The 21,002-nt window shown below is 43.8% G+C and overlaps 1 protein-coding gene across 1 annotated transcript in view; it reads left to right on the forward strand.

Annotated features, from left to right (window-relative positions):
• Window positions 1–21,002, forward strand: part of Dnah9 (dynein axonemal heavy chain 9) — a 342,434-nt gene that overhangs the window by 67,577 nt on the left and 253,855 nt on the right. Inside the window, exons 18-22 of the mRNA XM_038324554.1 lie at window positions 5,913–6,135; window positions 7,178–7,344; window positions 14,774–15,644; window positions 18,965–19,095; window positions 19,746–19,872. Coding sequence (XP_038180482.1) covers window positions 5,913–6,135; window positions 7,178–7,344; window positions 14,774–15,644; window positions 18,965–19,095; window positions 19,746–19,872 — 1,519 coding nt within the window. The remainder of the gene's footprint in view (window positions 1–5,912; window positions 6,136–7,177; window positions 7,345–14,773; window positions 15,645–18,964; window positions 19,096–19,745; window positions 19,873–21,002) is intronic.

Here is a 21,002-nt window from a genome sequence, read left to right on the forward strand (position 1 = left end):
TAAATGTGTGTTTTAAGTCTATATACAGTGTGCAGCAATAGTATGTGTGAGAATGTGTGAAGTATAGTGTGTTTGTGTATGTATGAGTGTGTGTGGCATGATTGTGTGTGAGTGTTGGAGTTGCACATGTAGGGAGTATACTTGTGTGTGTGTGAATGAGTGTGTATAAATGTGGCATGCATATGAGTATGTATAGGGTATGCAGTATGACGTATGTGAGAACATGTGGAGTGTGATGTGTATGTTTGTGTGAATGAATGTGTGTGTGTGTGTGTGTTTGTAAGAATCATCCTAAGAAGTCCTCTCCTATTCCTAATTTGTTAAGAGTATTTGGCTTAAGAACAAGCCTAATTTTTCAAGTACTTTTCTAGTATACCGTGATAATTCTGTTTATTCCTTTAAAATGTTCAGTATTGAACATTATTGTTCTGATTTCTAATATCAAACCAACCTAGTGTTGCTGGGATAAACCCATCAGAAAGTGTCACCGTTTCCAGTCTACACATGGGTTGAATTTGTCTGCAAATCCTTCCTTTAGCGTTGTTGTTCAAGTACTCGTGACTGACTTTGGCCTCTTATTTTCCTTTTTCATACCGTCTTTGTCAGATTTTAGTCTTGGGAATTCATCAGCTTCGTGAAAGAAGCTACGGTGCAATTCTACTTGCTTATTCCCTGGGGGAATTGTGTGATGCTGGGATCCTTTGGTACTGGAAGTTTGATTTAAATGGTTTATAAAGGCATTGGGGCTTGTAATTTTCTCTGCATGAAGATTTTAAACTACAGTTCCTTTAATTGTTATAAAGATATGAAGATTTTCTAGTCATTACTAAGTCATACTTTCTATAAATGTATTCAGCACACATTAGTCATTAGATTACTGTCAGGAAATGTAGAACTTCATCTTATTTCATCTGTTCCGGGCCTTTTCATTTCTATTGATTTTTGATTGCTCTCGTTGGCTCCTTTCCTGATTAGTCTTACAAAGAGCTACCTCATACATCCATCGATTTTGTTGTTATAATTTGACTTTTATTTCCACAATTTATTATATCATAGAAGCATTGTTTCCTTTGGGCTTATTTTCTATTTCTTTGCTGGCTTAAGATAAATGCTTCATTAATTTTGAGGTCACTGCCTTTTTGAATGCTAGCATTTTGAATCATAAATTCCCTTCTCTGTGGAGGTATACCTACATGCCTGCCTTTACTATGAGATATTTTCGTAATGATCTAGTTCTAAACATATTTAACATTCATCTGAATGATTTTTGTCCCAGTTGGTCTGTGATTTGCTTCTGAGTCACACTGTGCTATATGTAATGATAAGTTTCTGGAGCATGCTGATGTCTGTCCTATGGGCTACAGTCAGTTTGTCTAGTTGTTGTGTGTAGGGGGGGGGGAGGAGGGAATGTCCTGTAATGGGCGTGGTGTCTATGCCCCTAAGGCTTGTTAACTGTTGTAGTAAAATTTGCTGTCTCCTGTTTGCCTTTCTTATTCTACTTAATTATCAGCTGCTGAGGTCACTCTGCTCAAGTCTTTTGTTCTGAGACTATCTGTAGTGTCCCTGCCGTTCCGTCACTTTGTCCCATGTTGTGTGGGTCTACCTCACCCGATCCATCTTCCTGTAACCAAACCTTTGACTAAGCATCAGACCTCCTCTACCCCGGCTCTGTCTGCTGTAGTTAAAATCTGCTTTGCTGGACATCACCTGCCGTAGCTAACGTGACTTCCCTTTGAGTGCTGCTTGTCTTGTATCTCTCATTCGCCATTGGCTTCAACCTCCTCCCCATGGAATTACATTAGGAGAGAGTTTCACGGTCTGCATAACTGAATGTTTAAACTGCTTTTAGCATGCTCACCTTCAATAGTGGGCCTCGTTCACGGTATTCACTGTTTCAGTTTAGGTCTGGCATTTTATTGGGTATTATTTGCCTTGTTTGTTTTTTTTTTTTTTACAATCCTTTCTTCCTTGCTTTTGGGTTGAACATTTTATTGTCCATTTCTATAATCCAGTTTCCTCCTCTTCTGGCTTACATGCTGTACTATCATGCAGCTCTGAAGACTGTTTCAGTCAACATCGTTATCTGAATAAGTACATCTGTATGGTCAGTCTCCTTCAAACCGATGCAAGAAAGCGGGGAATGGAGCTCAGGGTCAGCGTACTTGCTTAGTATGCACAACTCCTTGGGTTCCATGCTCAGCATCACACACACACACACACACACACATAACACACACACTACACACACTACACGCATACACACAGAAAGAGTGTGTGTATGTATGTGTGTAAGAGAGAGAGAAAATATCCCATTCTATTATTTATTCACCAAAATAAATCCTTCTACTCCCAGTCATTTAGATCACTTTCTAACATTTATTGAACTCCCTCAAACTGTGTTTTCTTTGAAGCATTGCATAGTTTTTTCTGTAGTGCTGGGGCTCCAGTGAGGCTTGTAGATCCAGTCAGTGCTACGCTGTTGACCTGCATCCTCACTGCCCCGCTGTTTTATGAGAGCCACCCATATCACAGACTCAGGTATATCCATTAGAAGTTCCTTTAGAAGGGTCTAGTGACGGGACTCTGTTCTTCATCTGAGTGTACTTATTTTGCTCTTGTTATTTAAATAATATGAAAAAATATTTAGAAAGTCAAATTTTCTTAAATTGTTGAAATATTATTCCTCAGTGTCCTGGCTTCTACTGTGTTTTTGCTACTAATTAGTATTTCTTAGTATAATTATCTCTCCTCTCCCTCCCCTCTTCTTCTTTTCCTTCTTTTGATAACCTGGTGTTTCATACTGAAACATCTATTGGGGGGGGTGTCTTTATATTTATTCCAGCTGACTTTTTTGTCTTTCTTGATACTGTCTACTGGCTTTCAGAAACTCAAGAACATTCTTAGCCAGACTCTCCTCAAATACTTTTGCTCATTCTTTCTGCTGTTCCCTTCTGGAGCTCTAACCGTGCTTAGAGTCGATCTTCACATTCTCCCTTATCTGAGCATCATCTGTGCTGTCCTTGTCGTGCCGCAGCTGAGATGAGCAGATCGCAAGTCGACCACAGAGCAGTCTGATTCCTTCTGTTTTAGTTCACAGCTCAGTCATTTATTGAGGGATAATATATAAATATTATATATATAATATATTATATTATAGAGAGAGAGAAAGAGAGAGAGGGAAGGAGGGAGGGAGAGAGAGATAAAGAGATAGAGCGAGAGAGGAAAGATTGCTTGGCCAATTAGCTTCTTATTGGCTAACTCTTACATCTTAACTTAGCCCATCATCTCCATTAAATTGTGTATCGCCACATGGCTGTGGCTTGCTGGGTAAGGCTCCAGTGTCTGTCTCCAGTGGGGCTACATGGCTTCTCTCTGACTCCGCCTTCTCTCTCCCAGTATGCAGCTTAGTTTTTCCCTACTTAGCTCTGTTTCCCATAGCTCTGCTATAGGCCCAAAGCAGTTCCTTTATTAACCAATGGTATTCACAGCATACAGAGGGGAATCCCACATAAAAGGATCACACTCTGCAAACCAGGCTGGCCTGAACTCACTACACAGACCAGGCTGAACTGAACTCATTCTGAAGCCCAGACTGATGTAAACTCACTCTGCAGCCCAGGCTGGCCTTAAGTTAGCAGAGATCTTCCCACCTCTGCCTCTCGAACACTGAGATTACAGGCCTGAGATATCACCCCTGGCTTCACTGTCAATTGATTTGAAATACCTCCTTGTGTTTTCCCATCAAGAATGTATTCAGATCATCACGTGGACTGCATGAACAATAAGAGCCCATGATTCTCTGACTTGCCTTCCCTCTGGGTTTCACTGAGATCGTTTTTTTTATCAAAGACACCAGAAATCCTCAGGCTGCCTGTGGTCATTTCTGCCCTTCTCCTCTCCTCTGCTTGTGACTGGTTAGTTGTCCCCCCTCCCGAGGCCCTCAGGCCTTCCACATTGCTCTCTGTCTCTGTTTTCCTCTCACCTCACTAGCTACGTCTTCCTGGTGCCTTCTCTACACTTCAGCACAACCCACCCCCCAGGTCTCTAAAATCTGGAATTCTGGAAGCCTCCATTCCTGTCCTTCTCTGGCTACCTCCACTGTTTTGGACATTTCTGATGCTTCAAAAATGTCTGTAGAATTGGTGTCTTCCCACTTTAGGTAATCCAGCCTAGAGCCTTTCTCACTGACATGCCCAGAGGCTTGTCTCTCTGGTGACCCTAGACCCCATTATGCCACAGCCAATCAGCACTAACTATCACATTTGGCTAATGTGTCTAGGCTCTGCTAAATGTTGAAGACACATTCCTCTCCTATTCCCCACAATGTAACTCAGCCGTATTTGATTTTTCCTCACATCTGTAAGTGGTATTATTATCTGTCTCACTGTTAGAGGCTACTAGGAGATTTTCTCATCTCCTACCTCTCATTCAACCCACTGACTGGTCCTGTACTCTGTGTGTAGAATTATCCTGAATCTGCTCACTTTTTTTATGTACCATCCCAGTCAAGGGCAGCACTGTCTGTCAGATGGACAATGGTAACATCTCCTGGATACTTTCCCTTGGTTTCCATTCCTGTCTCCTTACCCCCACAGCCCCAAGGCCACCATCCCCTGCAGCAAACCTATAGCCAAAGTCTATTCTCCAGCTGCAGAGCTGCTGCCAGCGTGATTCAAATCAAGGATTGTCTTTAGAATTCTTTCATCTAGACTAGGACCTGATCTTACTACTGTCAGCAAGGACCCCGTTAACCACACTCTCCAACTTCCACGCATCTTTCTCTTCTTGTGCCTCTGCCATCTTGACTTTGCCTTCCTCAAGTCCAACAAATGTAACCAAACCCCACTGCCTTTGCTCCTGGCCTTCCTGCCACTGAGGCTCCCATCTCTCATGCCATTCTGTGTCACAGTTCGTCACCCATTCAGTTTTCTGATCAATGCACTCTTCAGAGGAAGGCCTCTGCTGACCTCCCATCACATCAAGTCTTGGTTTGAGTCTCCATCCCTTTATCGTGATCTTCTCCAGCACCTTTCCATCTCTGTGAGAAGCTGTACAGTGAGTGTGTGTCATCCGTTTGCTTCCCACTTCCTTGACTGGCTTCTATGTAAGCTTCATACATGCGGGGACTTTGCTCCTCTTCTCTGTCATTCTATTCTCAGCCCCTGGAAACTTGGCAGGGTTCCTGACGGATGCTCACTGAACGATTGCTGAATTACAGAATGCATCTCACTTAACTGTCACAAGAGCTGGTGAGAGAGCCGAGTCTTCCAGTCTTCTAGGTCAAGGAAACTGGGGACTTGAGATGTTAAGTGTCTTGGCCATAATGACAAGTCTAATAACTGAGAAAGCATTTCTCTGTGTAGCCCTGGCTCTCCTGGATCTCACTATATGGACCAGGCTGGCTGCGAACTCACAGAGACCCATCTGCATCAGACTCTTGAGTACTAGAAGGTGCACCACCATGCTTAGCCCTCAGTTTTGCCTTTAAAATGCTATTGACTTGAAATTATTTCAGATTTAAGAAAAATTCTGAAAATATCATGAAAACTTTCTGTTTATGCTTGCCTGACTTTCCAAATGGTAGCATCTTGCCACAGTATATGATCAAACGTGAGTTATTATTGATGTAGAAGTAGTAACTAGTCCAGAGACCTAACCTACGTTGCCCCACTCACATCCTTTTTCTGGTCCAAGATCCTTCCTAGGAGGACATACTCCATTCACATGTCACATCTGCTGAGGGGCCAGGACCGCCCTCATCTTTCACAACCTGCACGCTGGTGAAGGAAGCCACATTAATCTCAAGGCTAATCCCTTGAAGAGCCTGGTCCATGGTGAGCTTTCATCCTCCATCGCCGCTGCTAGCGATGTCAGCATCCTTCCCCACGGCCCTGTGCTTTGTGTTCATTCAGCCTGGCTGACCTTGACGCGTTCATAAAGAACACAGAGAATGGCTTACTCAAGAAAGTGGAGAGAGGAGATTTCCAAGGATTGGTGGAGATCATGGGACACCTTGTCACCCTTAAAGAACGGCAGAGCAGCACGGATGACATGTTTGAGCCCCTGAAGCAAACGATTGAACTGCTGAAGTCCTACGAACAGGAGCTGCCGGAAGCCGTGTTTAAGCAGCTGGAGGTCAGTGCATTGGACTAGTCCTTACAAGGGACAGAAGGGATGTCTTACGATTTCACGGTGGGGTGGAAGGTGGAGTCAAAGTAAAGAATGGCTCAATGATGAGTGCAGACCCAAGGTCCGTGTCTTAGAACTACAATGTGTAACATATGAGTAATGTCTAGCATTTTTGGGAAATCATTAAATGCTGAAAATTGTAGTGGCAGAACTCACAGGGATACAGATTTTACCACAGATTTAAAGATAAGTCATTTTTTAAAAATTGGTATTTCTATGTAGTCCAGGCTAGGGTTTATTTCATCTTAAAATCCTCAGGTCACACTCCATCATGGAGGGAAATCAGGGCAGGAACTGAAGGTGGGAACTAAAGCAAAGACCATGACAACATGCTGCTTACTGGCTTGTTCCCTGAATTCCTAGGCCTTTGTTTGTTTGTTTGTTTGTTTGTACCATATAGCATCATTTGTCCAGCATCAGCACAGAGTACAGGGTACCATCCTATAGCCATAATTAATTAAGAAAATGTCCCACAGACTTGCCTACAAACCCGTCTTATGGGGGCATTTTCTCAGTTAAATGTTCCCTCTTCTCAAATGGTGCTGGCTTATACCAACTTGCCAAAAGGTCCTATCTAACCAAATTATCTCCCCTGCCCCATTCCCACTCTCTGAGAAAAGGTTAGGTCAATTGTTTGATTTGGAGGAAACAAAAATATCTTAATGATGTTAAAAAAGGTTTGAGAGAAAAGGCAGGAACTTGAGAAAATAACCAAGCCCCTTTGAGGACTACAGAGAAGGGTAAGGATTACCAGGTCAGAGGTTGAAGGGGCTAAGGTTAGTGCTGAGTCTAAAGTAGGTGACCACGGAGAGAGAAGAAAACCAGAGAGGAAGAGTAGGGTGATGCACAATTTAAAAGGGCACCAGTCCATCCCCCGGGGGGGGGGGGGCTCTGCCTCAGGGGTGGAAGCCCAGAGTGATGTCCAGTCTCTGGCTGTAGGGGAGGGGGGAGCAGCATAGGTGTGAGCACTCCCAGGTCTTCTTTACAGGAGCTCCCAGAGAAGTGGAAGAACACAAAGAAGATGGGCACCACCGTGAGGCAGCAGGTGGCCCCGCTGCAGGCAAATGAAGTGGCTCTCCTCCACCAGAGGTGCACAGCCTTCGACACCCAGCAGCAGCAATTCCGTGAGAGGTTCCGCAAAGAAGCCCCCTTCAGGTGTGGATCAGGGCGATGCTCTTCTTCTCGAGTTTCTGCTTTGGCTCTTGCGGCAGATAAAAGCTTGGTACCAGTCCTTCCCTCTGTGCGGGTGTTTTTGTGACAGTGCAGTCCAGGGCTGGACAGTCTTAGGCTTGTCTAAATGACAAAGTCTAGCCAACCACCCTCCCTTCAAGAAAGAGTTAGAAGCTTCTTGTGCCCCTGGGTTAATGAGGGAATCATAAGGGCTCATCAGGGAACTATGGTGAAATGATTAGGGTTTCTGCAGTCAGAATTCTGAATTCCGGGACTTCTGTTTTTTGTGGGGATTTAAAAATGGTTGCTAGAAAACACACAGACACATATCCCATGGGCGTGCCCCCCCCCACACATATTTTTAGAACTGGCTACTAGAGTGTTTAAATAACGTTGGAAAGATTTGAGTGGTTTAAGATTTAGCAAAGGTTAATGTTTAAGGGCATTTCTCTGCACTTGGTAATCCTGTGTTACCTCTCTGTTGATAATCATGGGTCTTGCATAAAGACTTCAGGCTCAGGAAAGAGTGCTATTCAGGGTGTCCTGTAGCATGCGCCTGGGTTCAGGTCTATAGGGCATCAGCATCCTAAGCACTGTCTAGCCTGCAGGTCTCACTCCACAGGCAAAGCTATGTCGAACAGCTTGGGACCCCACCCCTCACCCCCAGCCCCTGCCCTATGGTCTGTTTGCCAAGGCTGAGTTTCTTGCTGTGGCTGCAGACTAAGAATCTCCAAATGGAGAAAGCCCACAGCAGGACTGAGAAACTTCTCCAGGTCTGCTCATTGTGTCTATCACATCACATTGGTTAATACCTTTATGCTCCCGATAATGATAGTAGTCGCTTCATAGGTTGTTACTGTTAACAAGGTAATTGCTAAAAGGGTTCAGTGCTGCACCTGGTGTATTGGTGTCCAGCTGTCCTGGTGGGCCACTGTTCCCGGTTTAGCACTGAAAGTCTCATGTCTAGGTCTAATCTTTAAAAAAAATCAATTTTAGTTGACAGGTAATAATTACATAGCTTCTGAGACACAGTATAATGCTTTGGCCCCTTTATACACTGTGTAAGGATCAAATTGGAATATTGAGGCTATCCTGCATCTTTTTTTCATTTTTTTTGTGATGGAAAAAAAATTGGCATCCTTTCTTCCAGTTGCTTTGAGTCATATCAGCCGGTCTTACACCATTGTGCCTATGATCAGCCTTCCGGATAAAGAACCCTCAGGTGTTTCCTTCCTGCTCAGTCTATCTCTGTCCCCCTTTATCCTCACCCTCAGTAAGGACTTGCGCTCACCACTCAGTCATCTAATGTTTATCAAGCAGATGCTGCCTTCTAGGCAATGTCATTGCATCTACGAAACACAAGACACTAAGCAGCTAAAAGAGAAGCAAGAGTAGAAGTCTAAACCATATTCAATATGAATGCATAAAGTGTGTGGCTCTACAGCAGAACGCTGTCATACAATCACTAGAAAGAGCTTTGAAAGCCTGCAGTGTCCAGCCTGTCCTGAAGACCCACTAAATTAGACCTTCAGGGATAGGATCCATGTGCCTGTATCAAGTGCCTACCCCCGCCCCAACACACACACACACATAATGGTTCCTGTGCCACCAAGATTGAGAGCCACTACTCTGAAGGGCAATAACTGGTTTTCTTTGAAGCAAACATTTAGGGACCTAGAATTTCAAATGACTCTACACTTTACAGTTTCTTTAGTGGAGCATACCCTCCCCCCCCCCCCCCCAAGAAATGTCTGTTGCTAAGAACATGTATGGAATACATTGGAGGGACATTCTTCCAGAGTTCAGGTCATATCTTTTGGGTCCTCCTTTCGATATAGAATGGAAAGTCTAACTTGAATTCATAGTGTGAGAAGACAACATGCATGAGGGAGATTGGTTTTCCAAGAGGCTCAGAGTTTATCACAACCGGCTCAGTAATATAGCCACATAGCAAAGCAGCTACTTAAAATTCTTCAAATGAATCCCATAGGTGCTTAAAGAAATAGCTTCCAAGAGTGACCGTTCGACAGGAACCAGCCATGGTGTCCTTTTCGAGGTCCTTTTTGAGGCAGCCAACGTTCATGTGTAGTGTATGTGTATTGACCAGCTGGGTGGGCTATTTTATTTTCTTTCTGTACGTGGTTGTTTTTTCTTCTTAATGTTCCTTCCTGGTGGCTTCTGTGATGCCGTTACTCTTAGCTGGGCTTTCTAGATTCACATCTGTTCATTTCACATGCAGACAAATCTTCAGAGGAGAATTCTGGGAAAAGAACTCTCACAACAGCCTGAGAAAACAAATGTCGCTGAAATGTTGACATGTTTCTCTTCTGGAATCGTGGGGCTCTTGCTACAGAGAACCTTAGCAGATACCAACATATGTGTCATTTGTTTAGTTCCTTCCTTTGGTGTGCGTGTGTAAGATCTGGACTCAAGTGAGCACTTGTTCCTTTACATTTCGATCATGTATAGACCTCCGGCCCCTGCTGCCTTCTCTAACAGTGCACGTTTCTGTCCCTGGAGTCAGCTACGCTCAGCTTCTAGCGTTCTTCTCTTTGAGAGGGAAGAAGAAAATGAGTGTCTCATTAGGCCCTTGCCATCTGACAGATGCGGTGCGAAGTTGGGCTTCTGAAATTTAGATTCCCTCTTCGTGCCCGAGTCAAATGTTCCCGCTTCCTTTAGTTCTTAACTCTAGGACAGCTCAGCATATTTCTTAGCTGAGTCCCCACTCTTCATAATAATTGACTAAACTGTCAGATTGAAATTCAAGGACCCTCTACTGCTTTTGAAATCTGTGCCAGATTCTACTGAAAGGAATATTCTGTGCTCTGTCCTTCTCTTGTTCAGTCTTTGACCCTGACACCGGTTTCCTGACCTTAAAGAATGGCGCCATGGTAAGCATCTTCCTACCTTCTACAAGGCCAAGGTAATCCAAGGATGTTCACAGCCTAGACTGTCTATCCTATGAGCTCCAACTCACAGGGAGGCTGTTAGGGCTCTCAGCTGGCCATCAGATTCTGTGAACAGCTGGCAGAACCTACCTGAAGATGCCCTTGTTAGAAGCTGTGCTTGACACCAACAGGAAAAAACAGGTTTTCCTAACAGCCTGACAACAGCCTGACACAGGAGCATGAGGGATGGGAACCCATAGGCCCTGCTTGTAAAATACCTATTGTCACTTCTAAAGCTGAAGAAAAGAGCTATTTGGGTCATTCAGTTAGTGCTAGGGACATAGCGATATCCTACATTAAGATATAGCGTTGGTTCAGCTTGCCTGACTTACCAGTTAACCTGACTCATCTGTACGATTTAGATTTCTATAGAGTAGAGTGGCGGGGGCTTTGCCTCAACAGTGGAGTGAGCTAAGAATTACAAGGACAGTAGAATTTTCCAGAAATATACATCCCCTGACATCAACAACTTATGGCCTTAAGGATAATTTCAAAATTGAGCAATAAAACACATTCTTGGTACCATCTTTATTTTTATTTTTATTTTTGGTTTTTCGAGACAGGGTTTCTCTGTGGCTTTGAAGCCTGTTCTGGAACAAGCTCTTGTAGACTTGAACTCACAGAGATCCTCCTGCCTATGCTTCCCAAGTGCTGGGATTAAAGGCATGTCTTGGTACCATCTTTAACTGAAGCTGCTGACACATCTTGGGGACAGTGGCAGTTGAGCCGATAGCACAAGTTACATTGGAGATTAATAACTGGACTGGAAGGCAAAGATGTTCCATAGAAAATAATCATGGAAAAGGGGGCATAATGGCTGGAAGTTTAAGACATGGAGTGAGTGCAGCTGACATGCGGGAGCTGGATCCTGAGGCTAGACAGAGAGATCCAGGTGACCCTGGCTGAGAAGTCGGCATCTGGAGGCACAGCCTTTCAGATATGCAATGGGCTTCGTTCTGACCATGTTTGATGTACCTTGGCCTACCAAATACCTCAACTAGCAACACAGCAGGACACTGTAGGTCAGCTGTGTCTCTCATGATCCCATGCCTGGTTTCTGGCACCCAATCTCTGCCTTCATGAAGGAGGATTGAACTGCAAGCCTATTGCTAGACCAAAAGGAAAATGAAATTCACATTCCAAATTATAGTGCTACTAAATTAGTATTGCTTTTGTGCCACCATAGGATAAAAGATATACATTACAGCATTGCGTATTGGAAAGTTGTCTGTATTATTACTCCTACTTTCGCATGGAGCAGAACGGACTGGAGACCAGGTCTCAAATGAGAGGGCATAACAGCCATGAATCAAAGTGGTAATGCCGGAACAGAAGCAATCAATGGCCAAGACTGCAATTTGAGAAGCAGGAGAATCAACGGGAACTGAGGGAAGACAGTATGGGATGCTTCTCCATCTTGTAGCTAGGACAACTAGGTGGATATTGGTACGTAAATGGGCTGACAGAGAGTGTGCAGGACTAGGGAATCCACAGTTCAGGGTGGGCACCTCAAGTTTTGTGTGCTGGAAGGTTACTGTGCGAGCATAGGTCAGCTTTTATTCTCCATCCAACTGCGATGCTGTAGTTGGCATTCCCCGGTGGCTAGCTCCGCAAGAGTCAGAAGGGGATCCTCCTCTTCTCTCTCTATAAGCTCACAATTGGGCAATGTATTTCCATTACATAATTGTAGTTTTATTTCTGCAGACATTCACCCTTCGTTTTAAGATACTCGTCACATCTTTATATGAGTTTTAAAGACCCAGTGTGCCCTTCCCCTCTGTGACTTTCTTGTCCTTAAACTCTCTTCTTTCCCTGGTTTGGAAAAATGCTTCATTGTTAGAACATGTGTAAAGTTTATGAATATCTTAACAAGTTGGCATAAAGAAATGGTTTTGAAACAGAGGCTTGTTATATAGTACAGGCAGGACCCCACGAGTCTCTTATCTCAGCCTCCTGAGTGGTGAGATTATTAGCACATACCACTATGCCAATTTTATTCTAAATGTTTGAAATTGCTACCTGCTCTCATGTGTAGAGATCCCCTCCAAACTTACTCGAAATTGGTGTTCATGCATGATCAGATACAGGAAAAGGTCTCCCACAAATCCAAACAATAAACAAATTATACCAACAACACATTTAAGAAACCATTGTCAATTTCTGGATGCTTGTGTGATGAGGGAAAATAGAACATACTATTGCCTTCTGTTCCCTGCAAATGCCCCTAACTCACATCTTGTCTGATAGTTTCTTTCTGAACCACGCACCTGAGAATTAAATGGGATGTGGGCTTTTTTTAGTTTGTCTGAATTTCGTAGATCTCCTTCTAACACCAAGTAGTTGATGCCACATTCTAAATTTACCGTAGACCAGAGAATAAGTTGAGTTCACAGACACCAACAGTTCATCTCTGCAAGCAAAAAACAAAAACAAACCACCAGAAGACTCTTGGTGCCTTGGTGCTCTTTCTTGCTTGTCCAAAGACAATTCTATTTCTTCCGTGTAGTCCATTATCTGCTGCTCATTGGAGAAGAGGAAGGAGAAACCTAGGGAGGAGGCTCTTTCCACTCTGAAAACCACCCTCGTATTCTGTGCTGAAGGCTAGCCCTGACCTGTGTATGGTGTTGAGCCGCTCGTCTTGGTGGCCACAGCCCAAGTCCAAACCAATTCAGAAGGAGCAGGTGGACAGCCTGCAGAACATGCAGCCAAGCTAAGCTGCACCAATACAATAATGTTCATGACTGTTACTGCATTGCATGGTGGGGGGGGTTAGAGCAAGCAGTTCAGGTGAATATTTAAATTAGAATTTCTTTCTCTCGGTTATGGCAGATATTTCTAGAGACAAGTGAAAGAAGGAACGGTTCATGGAAGGCAGTCTACATGTCGTCCTCTTCCTCCCTTCTATATCCTGTCAGTAAACACTCCTGTGCAGTAAAATGATAGAATGAGCCATTTCTCTATTAATCATTCCCTGTGTGAGGCCCTGTCCAGAGTTTGGAAGAGTTTCATCTCCCTTAAGTCATAGGACCCTAAATATCTACCCCTTGAACACACAGAAACAGAAAGCCTCAGCCTGGGGATGGAGAGGAAATATAACAAACTGGTGATGAGAGAAGGAAAAGCAGAGGCCCCTTGAAACTGGGGTCACCTGAGCCCCTGACTATGGGGCTGGTGTGTGAGCTCCTTTACATATGAGGCTCTTCATTGAGGAAGGAGCATGACTGGAAGCTGCCTTGTGGGTGGTTGTACAAAGTGTTAATACTCAAGGATAAGGTATCATCTCCAACTGGGTATGTGCTTTCAGCACTCAACATAAAGGGTCAAAAGAATAGAACCACTAAGGTAAAACCTGCGTTTTGCTGGAACAATGGATGCTGCTCAGCTGGGGCTGAAGCATCAGCTGTGATTAAGAAGAGACAGCATCACTGAGGTGCAATCTCCTGGAAGTGTTTCCTCGGGGTTAGCACTGGGAAATTGTGGCCCAGAGGTGGCAAAGGTTGTACCTCACACTGGCAGTAAGGTAGCCCACACAGCGCTTGTTTTGAAGGCATGAAGTGGTCACAGAAAGCAACTGGGGCTTGGCACTGTGAGAGCTGAGGAGATGCCGTCAGTGAAGGTGCAGCTTCAGGGGCAGTTGGCAGCCCAGGTGCAGCAGAAGGCCTCTGTTGCAGGATATCTGATCACACTCTGAACCCCCGAGATTGCACTGTTTACTGGAAAAACCTGTTTCTAGTTGTGGCTCAGCCCTGGCACATGTCTTTGGTCTGGGAGCTTCCTGCTTGAATATTGTGGACAGGATTAGGTGGAGTCAACCATAGATCAATTCGTGGAGCAAGCAACTAATTAACAGGAAGTAAACCTAAGATTATTTTTTTTTTAAAATGGAGAATAAGAAGGAGTCAGGAGGATGGATACACAGGAGTAGAGGGGAAGGACATTGAGTTTGAGGAGATTTGTTTGAGATGGTAGGAGGGAGGAGAGGCTTCTGGGATGATGAGGGAGGAGGAAGGTCAACTGTGTGTTTTCTCTGCCTCTCTGAACTAGCAGACTTGCACCCCAGCATCTGACCCTTGAGTCTGATGGTAAAATAAAATGAGTGAGATTTGATGAAAAGCAAACTTCAGCATTTTGGAGATGACATTGCTCATTTATGATCGTTGTGTCTTTTGAGACAGGGTCTCACTGCTGAGCCCACACTGACCTCAAACTCAAGATCTTCCTGCCTCCATCTTCCAAATGTGAGGTTTAGAGTCTTGGGTCACCACACCCTTCATCTTCTCTGATGCTCTTGAATGGCTCTTCCTTCTAGTGGTCACCCTACCCCATCCATCCCAGGGTGAGAAGCTGTGTTAAGAGCCTCTCCTCTTCTCCTGGGTACCAAACCTTTCAGCAGATGCTATCTTAGGGGTTCTAGGAGTTGAGTCCTGTGTGTCATGCTTACCAAAGGACTATGTTATACTTTCTAGGTTTGATAGCATTGATCCACATCGCATGCTTGATGTCTGGCACAGAGAGATTGAGCACATGGAATCCACCATGGCCACCATCTCCAAGTCAGCTGATCTGTTTGAGGTCAATGTCCCTGACTATAAGCAGCTGAGGCTGTGCAGGAAGGAGGCCTGCCAGCTAAAGGAGCTCTGGGACACCATTGGAATGGTGACCTCCAGTATTCATGCCTGGGAGGCTACCAGCTGGAGGGACATCAGTGTAGAAGCCATGGACTTGGAGTGCAAGCAGTTCACACGGCACATCCGGAACCTAGACAAGGAGCTCAGAGCCTGGGATGCATTCACAGGTCTGGAAAGTACCGTGTTGAATACTCTGACCTCCCTGAGGGCTGTGGCTGAGCTGCAGAACCCTGCCATCCGGGAGCGGCACTGGAAGCAACTGATGCAGGCCACTGGCGTGAGTTTCACCATGGATCAGAACACCACGCTGGCTCACCTCCTGCAGCTCCAGCTTCACCATTTCGAAGATGAGGTCCGGGGCATTGTGGACCGAGCTGTCAAAGAGATGGGTATGGAGAAGACCTTAAGCGAACTGCAGAACACCTGGGCCAGCATGGAATTCCAGTATGAGCCCCACGCGCGAACTCACATACCCTTGCTGCAGTCAGACGAGGACCTCATTGAGGTTCTGGAGGACAATCAAGTGCAGCTTCAGAACCTGATGACGTCCAAACACGTTGCTTTCTTCCTGGAAGAAGTATCAAGTTGGCAGAAGAAGCTGTCCACGGCTGACTCAGTAATCTCCATTTGGTTTGAGGTGCAGCGTACCTGGTCTCACCTGGAGAGCATATTCATTGGCTCTGAAGACATCCGGGCTCAGCTACCTCAGGTACCTGCTCAGGGAATCCTATGCTACCCTAGTGTCTGGTTCAGGTGAAGACCTTCCCACCCAAAGTGTTGGGGTTCTTTTCTCTGCTCCTCGCTGACCTGAACCATCACCAAAAATGTGCTAGCATGTTTGTAAACAGTTTGCCTTGACATGAGAAGGAAAAGGAAAAGGAGCGATTTATTCTTTTTTTTTTTCTTTCAAGTATATGTGAGAAAAGCAATAGAAGATTCCAGCTGCTGAGGCTTGGGAATGGCTCCTTAAGGGTCACTTCATAGGTCTCATATCACACGTACTCAAACAAACTGAGTCTTGTTACCAGGCAAGTTCAAGGTCATTCTCCCCAGGCAGTGAGTCATGCAGCATACCTTTAATCGTTACTAGCATGTCAGGTACCTGTTCTCTGCTAAAGATTAACAGCAGATTTCCCTAAAATATATGCTCCCATTATCACCCTTCCCCTGTGCCTGCCCCTTCTCCCTAGCCCCAATTAATGTGTCATTAACCAACTGCTATCTCAGTGGACTCTAATTCCTTCTCTGTTTTTGCCCTAGACGTCTTCTGTATCCATTCAGTACAGCCAGTTCTTTGCTGACAAATTAGTTTGATTATGAAATGTCACCAGTTGTCCAGGCCTTGTTAAGAACGTAAAGCACATGCCACCCAACACTGCAGCTCTCGGGCACATCCTGCAGAGGCGTGCTAGGGCAATAAGCTGGCTTCCAAGGTTGGCATTCGCAGCAGAAACTAAAAGGGGACAGTTCTGTATGGCAGCTGTCATGAAGCCAGCACCAGACTTTATTTATTCTAAACACCAGCAATTGATGAAGAATAAGTTTAATTAGAAGGGGTGAGGATAGAGGTGGAGACTTTGGGAGAGACCTTAAGGGGTGTTTGAGAACCTCTTATGAAAAATGTAAAAGAATCTGGCCTCTGGATAGTCCTGCAGGTTTGTGCACAGAACATATAAATGCCTGCATTTCCTTCCTATTAAAAACAAAAGAGAAAAAGAGTTCAGTCTCATTATGCCCTAACTAGTAACTATTTTCTTCCATTAAGACTATTTCCCAACTTCTGTGCATGTATACACTCAGTTTTTACATAATTGCTTCCAGAGTAATTACAGTTCTCTGATTGGCTCTTTTCATTTGAACATTCATGCCAGGTATGAATATACTTCTGTCACCTTGATGCCATTCCATTTTCAGCCAAAGCAAAACACTGCATTGAGAGGGAATTTTAAAGTATTCTACCCACGTCTCTTGCCTTTTGATCATCTTGGGTGATGGGTACGGGTTACAGAGGGCAGGGTAGCTGGCCTAGGCTTCAGCTCTAATCCTCCCATGTTGGGCAAGTTATCTACTTAATCTCTTCATACCTTGATTTCCTCATATGTAAGTTAGGACAGGTACTAGCACCTACTTTGGAAAGTCCATTAAAACAATGCACACAGCATATAAGATTATGATTACTGTTTCTAATAACACAATATGTTCTCACCAGGTGCCACATTTAGGCTAAAATCCTTTGTATATTTTAGTTTCTTGATCATTTTAGCAGCACAGTGAGAATGATGGTATTAAAAAGTTTATGTAGATCTAGAAAAAAAAAGCATCCAGTCTACTGCCTACTTGGCTTAGGAATCATCTATTGGACAGTTGGAATGATAGTGGAGAATCTCTGAGATCTCATTATGAGTCTACAGAGTCAACACTACCTTAGTGATCATGTGTGTTATTTGGCTTTTTGACTTTTGCTCTTGCATGAGCACATATGAGCTTCTATGATGCTGCATGTCCTGTAAGACTAAAGGAAACCAAATGCAGAAGTAGATGTGGGAACACTGATGAGCTCTGTTTGGTCACACAGTAGCAATCTGGAGGTTGAAAGGAAAGCAAAATTATGCTACCTGTGCTTTTATTGTAGTGGTTTGAGATTGTTGGTAAATTATTTTAGATTAGAAACCTGGTATTGTGATAAACTGATAGGTTTATTATTATTACATTTTAATTTTTTATTTCGAAGCCTCAAACAAATCCCCTGTTCCTCTGGTCCTTTTCACATGCACATGTACATGTGTGCACACACATACCTTTCACAATGATCCCAGAGCTGTAAGTGCAGGATTTGTGTTAAGGATGTATCCTCTGGGACTGGGCTCCACAAATCTGCATTTGATCAACAGTGACTCTCTCTGAAGGTCTCCATCTGTTGCAAAGAGACGTTTCCTTGATGAGAGGTGAGAATACACTTTCCAGTGGTATAAGGATATTTATTCAGAATGTAGTGATGGATTGTGTAGGCTTAGTAAAGTGGTTATAGAATCTCCTCTGAGATCCATGAATTCATTAGCCCTGAGCATGGTTTCCTTATTTTGAATGGGTCTTAAGTCCCATTAAGGAGATGTTGGTTACCACCAAGGTATTCTTGCCACTACTGCATCCTTACGGTTGTGGTACCATGCTGGTTGTTGTTGGAGCTCATAGGTGCCACCTCTGAGTAGGTGGCTGATTTCTTTCCTTGCTTGGGATCTGAAGTGGCACCTTCTGGTACCATGAAGGCTAGTCCTCAAAAAGGCTTTTGGGTCAGATTCACTTCAGAGCCCTGTGTCTGAAGGTCATTGTGTCTTTAGCAATAAGGACTTATCATCTACCTCTAGTGGGGGAGAGGGCAATCTAGGGCATCAAAAATGACTGTAATGTTTTTCCAAATTTCTTGGACAATCCAAGCTTCTCATGCCTGGTATTGGGGGTTTTGTTAGATAGATAGATAGATAGATAGATAGATAGATAGATAGATAGATAGATAGATAGATAGATAGATGGATAGATAGATGATAGATAGATAGATAGATAGATAGATAGATAGATAGATAGATAGATAGATAGATGGATGATAGATAGATGGTCCTGAGGTAAGCATTGTCAATTCATATAGGAAAATTTTATTTAAACTATATGTGTGTTATAGGTATTTATGGGCAGATAGTTAAATTACGATTCCTTATCACTCTTTGAGATATAGTTTTCCCTCCTGTATTTACATTTCTTTCTCCTTCCTAGTTAAAGTCTCCTGTACTTTTTTAGTGAATTAAATAATTAAAAATATTTTCTTTTAAAATACTTTAGCTTCTAATACAGAAAATATTGCTCAGCAGGTCACCTGCATAAACAAAAGAAAAAGGGGTCCAAGATTAACATGTTCACATGCTCTTCCTTGCCCAAGCCTTTTCTTGGGATTGGACTGATTTCTGCCCTCAAATGATTGCAAGGGCCAATCTGAGACACATATTGATTATTATTTTCTCTATGTTTCATCTCTAGGACTCTAAGAGATTTGAAGGCATCGACTCTGACTTCAGAAAGCTGGCCTGTGATGTTCAGAAAACTCCAAATGTGGTGGAAGCCACGAATAAGCCAGGCCTCTATGACAAGCTGGAGGATCTTCAGAGCAGGTGGGTGGGCTTGCCAGCCTTGCTGTGGGAGGATGCAAACCTCCCTTCTCGGTCTCTGACCTTTATTAACTGCCTGTCAATGAGAGCATGCTTGGCCTTTGCCTTCCCTATGGGTCAGGTAATATAGGGCATTGGTACCATTAGGAGTTTTGATACAGATGTGAACAGATATGTCCATTTACAAATATCCCTGGTACTTGTTGTTCTTAAATCTGAAAATATCCCATATACGGCAAATACAGTCATCCTTCAGTCGTGCACTCAGAGTTGCTGCTGAGACAAACCTGCAGATATACAGAAGTTCGCAGCTGCAAGTTTCTTATGCAAAATAATGTTGCATATAACCTGTGCAGTCCTCCCGTGGCTTATACATCCCTTCTAGCCTATCTACAGTGCCTGACTCAAAACAAATGTTTTGTAAATGGTTATGTTGCATTATTTAGGGATTGATGACCAAAAATGTTTGTGTGTGTTTAAAACGCATGAAAAATGTTCCCAAATATTTTTAATCTGTAGTTCTTTAACCCTCAGAAGGGGAATTTAAAAACACTGAGGACTGACTGTGTTTGTATGTAGGTAATGCATGTGTAGCTCGGGGCTAATGATACTTGTTATACTAAACTAGGAGAACCTGTGCTCTGTGCCCCCAGGTTGTGCCTATGCGAGAAAGCCCTAGCCGAGTACCTAGACACCAAAAGACTTGCCTTTCCTCGGTTTTACTTCCTGTCCTCCTCTGATCTGCTAGACATCCTTTCTAATGGCACAGCCCCACAGCAGGTAAGCTGGGTAGCATCTTTCAAACCATCCAAAGGGCTATGGCACGCCCAGCAGGAGCCTACGCTTAAGGGAGGAGACAAGCATTTCAGAACTAGGTTGCCTTAGGGATCTCTGCCTCCTTCAGCTTTTACACACACACACACACACACACACACACACACACACACACCACCCCTTCCCCAGCAGCTGAAACAGAAATGGAGCGGCAAAGGAGCATGAAGTTAAGCCTGTATCAGGAATGCCTTCGACCTGGTTCTGAAGAGCCATCCAGTTAATCGTGGTCAACAGTGACAGCTATATAAAGAAGCCTGACATTCTGTCACTGGTCGGAGGGAATGGAGCTGGAGGACATGATGTGAAATGAGAGAAATCCATCGTGGAAAGACAAATGTCACACGTGGAAGCTGAAGTTGATCTCACAGAAGTAGAGAGAAGGGCGCTGGTTACCAGAGAGGTAGAGGGGTTGTTTGGTGTGTGATGGGTTCTATATTAGGTATGATTGGATAACTTGTGAGATTTTATTGCACAGTAAGATAATGGTAGAACACAACAGTTTACATATTTCAAGAAAACTAATAGAATTTCAATAATCCCAATATAAGAAAGAACAAATTGTTTGATATGATAGATGTTTCAATCACCCTGACCTGATCATATTTGTTAGATAGATGGATTGAAGGGTCATGCAAGACCCCATAAATCCGTACAGTGATTGTGTACATTTGTGTCAATTACAAATAAGAAAAATGGTGCCAATAGTTTCTACAAGGTTTGTAAGTTGAGACATTATTGATTAGGCCTTAGGGTGTTTTGATCAAAAAAGCATAATGAGGAATTCCACACTTAGTTTTCTCCTTTAATCCTAGTCCCTTACTGGCCAGATAGGCTATTACTTCTTCACAAGTTTTTTTCTGTGAAAGTGGAGTCTGCTACCTTACATGGCTTTCAGTGTTTAAACCACAAGGTGATACTCCTTTGGTGTTTGTGCCAATAGGCACTGGTCCTCACCTTGAAGAAGTGGCAGAACCCTGTCGATGATCTGTTACAAACAAAGCCCCTCTCTGTGTCTCCAGAATGTCTGGTTGCCTGAATCCACATGGGTCTGCAGGCTTTCCCAAGTGACACCACAT

Source organism: Arvicola amphibius, chromosome 4, assembly GCF_903992535.2.
Source record: "Arvicola amphibius chromosome 4, mArvAmp1.2, whole genome shotgun sequence".
Lineage (NCBI taxonomy): Eukaryota > Metazoa > Chordata > Mammalia > Rodentia > Cricetidae > Arvicola > Arvicola amphibius.